The sequence below is a fragment of the Heptranchias perlo genome, chromosome 22 (assembly GCF_035084215.1).
Source record: "Heptranchias perlo isolate sHepPer1 chromosome 22, sHepPer1.hap1, whole genome shotgun sequence".
Lineage (NCBI taxonomy): Eukaryota > Metazoa > Chordata > Chondrichthyes > Hexanchiformes > Hexanchidae > Heptranchias > Heptranchias perlo.
In genome coordinates, this window is record NC_090346.1 from 49,645,737 (window position 1) to 49,654,008 (window position 8,272).

Genomic DNA, 8,272 nt, shown 5'->3' on the forward strand with positions numbered 1-8,272 from the left:
AGGGCAGAGACCCCTCGCGGGGCTGGGACCCTGGGTCACGGCAGGGACCCCTCGCGGGGCTGGGACCCTGGGCCAGGGCAGAGACTCCTCGCGGGGCTGGGACCCCGGGCCAGGGCAGAGACCCCTCGCGGGGCTGGGACCCTGGGCCAGGGCAGAGACCCCTCGCGGGGCCGGGACCCCGGGCCAGGGCAGAGACCCCTCGCGGGGCCGGGACCCCGGGCCAGGGCAGAGACCCCTCGCGGGGCTGGGACCCTGGGTCACGGCAGGGACCCCTCGCGGGGCTGGGACCCCGGGCCAGGGCAGAGACCCCTCGCGGGGCTGGGACCCCGGGCCAGGGCAGAGACCCCTCGCGGGGCCGGGACCCCGGGCCAGGGCAGAGACCCCTCGCGGGGCTGGGACCCCGGGCCAGGGCAGAGACCCCTCGCGGGGCTGGGACCCTGGGTCACGGCAGGGACCCCTCGCGGGGCTGGGACCCTGGGTCACGGCAGAGACCCCTCGCGGGGCCGGGACCCCGGGCCAGGGCAGAGACCCCTCGCGGGGCCGGGACCCCGGGCCAGGGCAGAGACCCCTCACGGGGCTGGGACCCCGGGCCAGGGCAGAGACCCCTCGCGGGGCTGGGACCCTGGTCCACGGCAGAGACCCCTTGCGGGGCTGGGACCCCGGGCCAGGGCAGAGACCCCTCGCGGGGCTGGGACCCCGGGCCAGGGCAGAGACCCCTCGCGGGGCCGGGACCCCGGGCCAGGGCAGAGACCCCTCGCGGGGCCGGGACCCCGGGCCAGGGCAGAGACCCCTCGCTGGGCCGGGACCCTGGGTGTACGCGGAGATAGCACTGGATCACTGACCGCATTGAAAAGAAAACTGCTGCTGAAACGAGGTCAGGAATTCCCCCTCTCCAGCCTTGCCAAGGATTATTAGAGCAAGAATGTGTTATCATCACAAGTAGCTATCAAAGCAGAGGCTGAACACATCATTTGAAAGTGGAATTGGATAAGTATTAGAAAAGGAAGTCGGGATCCATCCCAGCCGGACATCAGACAGCAGACGGCCGGATTAGTGGCTATCCACCCGACCAGCTCCCACTCAAACTCCCTTAGACTGAGATGTAACTAAACCCACACTCTCTGATCAGCTCTCAACGCCTGCAGCTGCATCTCCCTGACCATCCCGTATCAGGCCATCCGTCACCAAACCAACACGAACCATTTTACCGAGCCTCACGCAGCTATCAAGAGCGTGGATCCAACTCACGTGTTTATACCCAAGTCGCAGTCAGAGTGTTACTGTTACAGACTCGCTCAGCACCATTTGGTACAATACGGAGACGGTGCCGGGGCCGCGTGTACAATACGGAGACGGTGCCGGGGCCGCGTGTACAATACGGACACGGTGCCGGGGCCGCGTGTACAATACGGACACGGTGCCGGGGCCGCGTGTACAATACGGACACGGTGCCGGGGCCGCGTGTACAATACGGACACGGTGCCGGGGCCGCGTGTACAATACGGACACGGTGCCGGGGCCGCGTGTACAATACGGACACGGTGCCGGGGCCGCGTGTACAATACGGACACGGTGCCGGGGCCGCGTGTACAATACGGACACGGTGCCGGGGCCGCGTGTACAATACGGACACGGTGCCGGGGCCGCGTGTACAATACGGACACGGTGCCGGGGCCGCGTGTACAATACGGACACGGTGCCGGGGCCGCGTGTACAATACGGACACGGTGCCGGGGCCGCGTGTACAATACGGACACGGTGCCGGGGCCGCGTGTACAATACGGACACGGTGCCGGGGCCGCGTGTACAATACGGAGACGGTGCCGGGGCCGCGTGTACAATACGGAGACGGTGCCGGGGCCGCGTGTACAATACGGAGACGGTGCCGGGGCCGCGTGTACAATACGGAGACGGTGCCGGGGCCGCGTGTACAATACGGAGACGGTGCCGGGGCCGCGTGTACAATACGGAGACGGTGCCGGGGCCGCGTGTACAATACGGAGACGGTGCCGGGGCCGCGTGTACAATACGGAGACGGTGCCGGGGCCGCGTGTACAATACGGAGACGGTGCCGGGGCCGCGTGTACAATACGGAGACGGTGCCGGGGCCGCGTGTACAATACGGAGACGGTGCCGGGGCCGCGTGTACAATACGGAGACGGTGCCGGGGCCGCGTGTACAATACGGAGACGGTGCCGGGACCGCGTGTACAATACGGACAAAGTAGCGGGACGTGTACATTACATAACATATACAGGATCCTTGTACTCTATACTTTTGTTTATAAAGACAACAGCAAGGAAGTTATGATTTTAAAAAGTTACATTTATCCAGCGCCTTTAACACAGTAAAATATCCCAAGGCGCTTCACAGAAGTGTAATCAGATAAAATTTGACACCGAGCCACATACGGAAATTAGTACATGTGACCAAAAGCTTGGGCTAAGAGGTAGGTTTTAAGGAGTGACTTAAAGGAGGAGAGAAAGGCGGAGAGATTTAGGGAGGGAATTCTAGAGCTGAGGGCCTTATTTACTTTTATAAATCACTAGTTAGGCCTTAGCTGGAGTGTTGTGTCTAATTGTGGGTGCCGCACTTTAGGAAGGATGTCGAGGCCTTAGAGAGGGTGCGGAAGAGATTTATTAGAATGGTGCCAGGGATGAGGGACATCAGTTCCGTGGATGGACTGGAGAAGCTGGGATTGTTCTCCTTAGAGCAGAGAAGGTTAAGGGGAGATTTGATCGAGGTGTTCAAAATCATGAGGGGTTTTGATAGAGTAAATAAGGAGAAACTGTTTCCAGTGGCAGGAGGGTCGGGAACCAGAGGACACAGATTTAAGGTAATTGGCAAAAAAGCCTGAGGTGAGATGAGGAGAAAGCTTTTTTGCGCAGCGAGTTGTTCTGATCTGAAATGTGTGCCTGAAAGGGCGGTGGAAGCCCTTTCATAACTTTCAAAAGGGAATTGGATAAATACCTTGAAAAGGAAAAATTTGCAGGGTGATGGGGAAAGAGCAGGGGGAGTGGGACTAATTGGATAGCTCTTTCAAAGAGCCAGCACGGGTATGATGGGCCAAATGGCCTCCTGTGCTGTAAGATTCTATGATTACAGGACAGGGGCAGTGCACTGCGCATACATTACAGACACAGTAGACTGAAGAGTCTTCATGTGGGATGTCACAGCAACGGTCCAGGAACAGGTCAGTGAGGTACACTGCAGACAGAGCTGGGATATGCACGGAGTGGTATATTACAGTCACGGTACAGCGAAATGCCTCGCCGGTGATATCACAATCACAGGTATTTTTGCACTACATCTGGCAGATGATATTCCCAGTCTCTGGGTCCGGAGAGTAGGGGTCAGTGTGGTAACTGACCGTGGTCCCCAGTCCCTGGGTCCAGAGAGTAGGGGTCAGTGTGGTAACTGACCGTGGTCCCCAGTCCCTGGGTCCAGAGAGTAGGGGTCAGTGTGGTAACTGACCGTGGTCCCCAGTCCCTGGGTCCAGAGAGTAGGGGTCAGTGTGGTAACTGACCGTGGTCCCCAGTCCCTGGGTCCAGAGAGTAGGGGTCAGTGTGGTAACTGACCGTGGTCCCCAGTCCCTGGGTCCAGAGAGTAGGGGTCAGTGTGGTAACTGACCGTGGTCCCCAGTCCCTGGGTCCAGAGCGTAGGGGTCAGTGTAGTAACTGACCGTGGTCCCCAGTCCCTGGGTCCAGAGAGTAGGGGTCAGTGTGTTAACTGACCGTGGTCCCCAGTCCCTGGGTCCAGAGAGTAGGGGTCAGTGTAGTAACTGACCGTGGTCCCCAGTCCCTGGGTCCAGAGAGTAGGGGTCAGTGTAGTAACTGACCGTGGTCCCCAGTCCCTGGGTCCAGAGAGTAGGGGTCAGTGTGGTAACTGACCGTGGTCCCCAGTCCCTGGGTCCACACCTTCAAAAACAGGACTTGGATGTGCTGATGCAGCTCACACAGTGACAGGCCTGTGTCACTGTCACACTTCCCAGTGTGAAATCAATGGGAGTAAAGACAGGAGATGCTGAGCAGGTGGTCAACGCCTGGGGTGGAATCATTGAGACAGGAGCTCGGAGGAGAAGGGTGTCCGGCTGGGACTTGGACCCTGTCTTTATCTGTCGGGCCTTGGTTTTTACTTCAGGACTTGTCGTTTTTCTTTGCATCTCAAAGTGCAGAGATGCATTTAAGGGGAAGCTGGATAAACACACAAGGGAGAAAGGTCTGGATAGATGGGGTGAAGTCAGCACACAAAGGGGAGTGGAAACCTGGAACTCTCTCCCCCAAAAAGCTGTTGAGGCTGGGGGTCAATTGAAAATCTCAAAACTAAGATTGATGGATTTTTTGTCAGGTGAGGGGATCAAAAGTTGCAGAACCAAGGCGGGTAAATGGAGTTAAGATACAGATCAGCCATGACCTAATTGAATGGCAGAACAGGCTCGAAGGGCTGAATGGCCTCCTTCTGTTCTGATGTTCCTAGAATGGCTCAGACCAGCTGGACTGAATGGCCTGTTTCTGTGCTGTACATTCTATGTAATTCTACGCAAGTCACAGACACGACACACGGCTGAAACTGTGCTGAGTTCAGCTCCGGTCTGATCTGCACGGAGGGATCTTTCCGCTGCCCAACTCCCCTTCACACAGGAGCTGTCCTGGGCCAGAGCAGGACCGTCTCCGCGGCTCAGCTGTGTCCTTCTTACAATAACCCGGCTAAAAGCAGCATCTCACATTACAGCAAACATCTTGAAATTTTCCCTTGGAAAAATAAGCCCGAGGCCGAGGCACTGTTATCTTACCCTGAAACTCAGCGCACGGTCATATTGTTTTTGGAAGGAGGAGAGATCAGTGAGTGGTGAGGGAGACTCTGCTGCAGATCCTGCTCTCCGGCTGTGCATTCCGCAGGCTCACGGAGACACAGATCTATACAGCGATTGGCACAATCATGTGTCGTCCCTCGAGACCAAAACAATCGTGCAAAGCAGTGTGCTGGTGAGCTTACAACACATAACAGGAAGTAACTAACCGAAATAAGGCCAGTGGACCAAACACGCCCGTCCACTGTCGATGGACAACACACCCCCTTCTCACCGTATCGCTCAATCCCCATCTCCCCAGAAACGTGGCCAACTCTCTCGAACCCACTGCTGTCGGGATTTTCAACAACTTCCTCTGGTAACTTTTTCCACAGCCGAGTGCAGTCAGTTCCATCTGACCCCCCTTCCGACTCAGTACATAACCTGCCCCTGCCCCTCCCGCCACCCTCAACCTACAGCTCCCCCGCCGACTGGCTCCAGCTCTGCTCACTACACCTCCCCCGCCTCTCCCCGATATCGACGGTGAGCTTCACCCCCCCGCCCCCAATTCCCCGAGCGGATGGTCACTGAGCTGCTCCGACCTTCGTGCCCTGAACCTACTCAGATACAGGCAGCGAGATTTCTCCCTCCCTCCCTCAAACATTCACCACCCTCCCGGGGACACGGGGAGGCTCCTTCAAATCCCTTCTTTCCCAAGAAATATACGCACTCGGTGCCCTCCCCCCGCACCACACAAGCCCAATGGGACAGCCCGAGACCCCCCCCCCCAGCCCCCAGAGTACGGGCCGAGACCCGACCCCCCCCCCCCCCCCCGGCCCCCAGAGTACGGGCCGAGACCCGACCCCCACCCCCGGCCCCCAGAGTACGGGCCGAGACCCGACCCCCCCCCCCCCGGCCCCCAGAGTACGGGCCGAGACCCGACCCCCACCCCGGCCCCCAGAGTACGGGCCGAGACCCGACCCCCACCCTGGCCCCCAGAGTACGGGCCGAGACCCGACCCCCCCCCCCCGGCCCCCAGAGTACCGGCCGAGACCCGACCCCCCCCCCGGCCCCCAGAGTACGGGCCGAGACCCGACCCCCCCCCCCGGCCCCCAGAGTACGGGCCGAGACCCGACCCCCCCCCCCCGGCCCCCAGAGTATGGGCCGAGACCCGACCCCCACCCCGGCCCCCAGAGTATGGGCCGAGACCCCCCCCCGGCCCCCAGAGTACGGGCCGAGACCCCCCCCGGCCCCCGGTCCCCAGACTACGGGGTGAGACACCTGAAAAAAGAAAGACTTGCATTTATACAACGTCTTTCACAACCTCAGGACATCCCAAAGCACTTTACAGACAGTGAAGTACTTATGAAGTGTAGTCATTGTTGTAATGTAGGAATTTAGGGGCTGTTCCCTGAACCCCCAAATACACTCAGTACCCTCAAACCCCAGGGTACAGGCCCTGAACCCCAGAAACAGTTACTAATGATCTGATCCAGACCAGAAATTTTTGATAGTGAAACGACTGAGTCCCATTTTGAGGTGCTGCTGAAGATTTATATTCAGGGATCATCCTTTCCCCAAACTGGACTGGCTTAAGAATGACCAGGGTTAATAAAAGCCCAGTTCCTCCCATACCCTGTGCTCCCCCTTCCAGGGATCGGAGAGTATCGAGGAATGACAGAGTGAACCCCACAGTCTGACGGGTGAGTCAGAAGCAGTGACCCTGAGCCCGAGGTCAGTGCACAGAATCTCAGAGAGTTAATGGGGCGGGAGCACAGCTCTGGTCAACGCCTGTCCGCAGTTTAACATCTCGGGACTGAAACCAGACAAGCCGACCACACCCTCCACTCAACATTCCCTCCACTCCGTCTTCAATGAGCACAGCTTCCAGTCACAGACATGTGGACACGTCTGTGTCTGTGCCGAGCTGAGCTGAGCCGAGCTGAGCATCCAGCTTCAGCACGAGACAAGACCGAGAGTGCAGCGCAGTCTGGAGGGGTCAGAGAGTCAGACTCGACCTTCAGGACTCAGGCCTCTGTTGTTGTCAGTGTCTCAGAGAGAGAGAGAGAGAGAGAGAGAGAGAGAGAGAGAGAGAAAAAGCCAAGGAGTTCGGCTGATGCCAAACTCTGGCTTTGGAAGTTGACAGAGCAGAATGACTTTTCACTGAGAGAAAAACAAAACTGCGTCAGCACTGAAACACCAAACGGGGAAAGGCTTGGGGCTGGGAGGGAGCAGGCCTCTTCCAGCCCGACAACCCTCCGAGATCTCTGCGCTCCTCCAATTCTGGCCTCTTGCGCATCCCCGATTTAATCGCTCCGCCATTGGCGGCCGTGCCTTCAGCTGCCTGGGCCCTAAGCTCTGGAATTCCCCCCCCTCTCTCTCCTGCTTTAAGACGCTCCTTAAACCGACCCCTTTGACCTGTCCTAATATCTCCTTATGTGGCTCGGTGACAAATTTTGACTGATAATCGCCCCTGTGAAGCGCCTCGGGACGTTTTACGACATTAAAGGCGCTGTGTAAGTGCATGTTGTTGTTGTTGTTGTTCTTGTTACAAAAAAAAACCATGTTTAAAGTTTACAAATCGATAGATATTTTTCTGGAGTCACTGGTTGCTGGATGATACAGTAATATATTAAGGGACGTTAACCAATGACGGGCAGCCTTGGCCCACAGCACTTCAGTAAATTTGATTCTAAGGCAACAATCTCACTCAGAGGCCGGAGTGGAAAGTGCCGGAATCCCCTCTGCCCGGACTCTGCCTCACTCACCTTCTCAAACTTGCAAAGAGCCCCAGTCTCTCCCACTCAAGTGATACCCCAAGCCCACTCCCCCCACTCTCCACACGGCAACTGCGTACTCTCTCCCTCACGGGCGTTTTCAAGCCCAACAGAAGTGTTGATATTTCCAATTCCATCTCTGTGTTCGAGACTAAACCGAATTGCACAGAAACAGCAGCTTATTCTGTGGGAGACGGCCATAAATCTGACACCAGGCATTCTGTACTTAGTCACTGCCATCGGTTTGGCAGGAGAGAGAGAGAGAGAGAGAGAGCGCAAAACGGAGGTGAGAATAAATACAACACCCATTACAGGAACACTGACATTTCACTGAATAAATAGGATAACCGACAGGTCCCAGAGTGACACGCTGACGTTTCTCACTCTGCATTCCTCCAATTGCACATCCCCGATTCCCTTCGCTCCACCATCGGCGGCCGTGCCTTCAGCTGCCTCGGCCCAAAGCTCTGCAATTCCCTCCCTAAACCTCCAACTTTCTCTCCTCCTTTAAGATGCTTCTTAAAACGTACCTCTTTGGCCAAGCTTTTGGTCACCTTATGTGATCTAATAATATCCCCTTACGTGGCTCGGTATAAAATTTAGTTTGATAATCGCTCCTGTGAAGCTTCTCGGGACGTTTTACTATGTTAAAGGTGCTGTATAAATGCAGGTCTTCCTTTACAAATGGCAACCAGGCAGAGGCAGA

At 57.3% G+C, this 8,272-nt stretch overlaps 1 protein-coding gene across 1 annotated transcript in view; it reads right to left on the minus strand.

Annotated features, from left to right (window-relative positions):
* Positions 1-6,054: 6,054 nt before the first annotated feature.
* telo2 (TEL2, telomere maintenance 2, homolog (S. cerevisiae)) overlaps positions 6,055-8,272 on the minus strand; it is a 13,711-nt gene continuing 11,493 nt past the window's right edge. The window contains exon 12 of the mRNA XM_068003074.1: positions 6,055-6,070. Coding sequence (XP_067859175.1) covers positions 6,055-6,070 — 16 coding nt within the window. The remainder of the gene's footprint in view (positions 6,071-8,272) is intronic.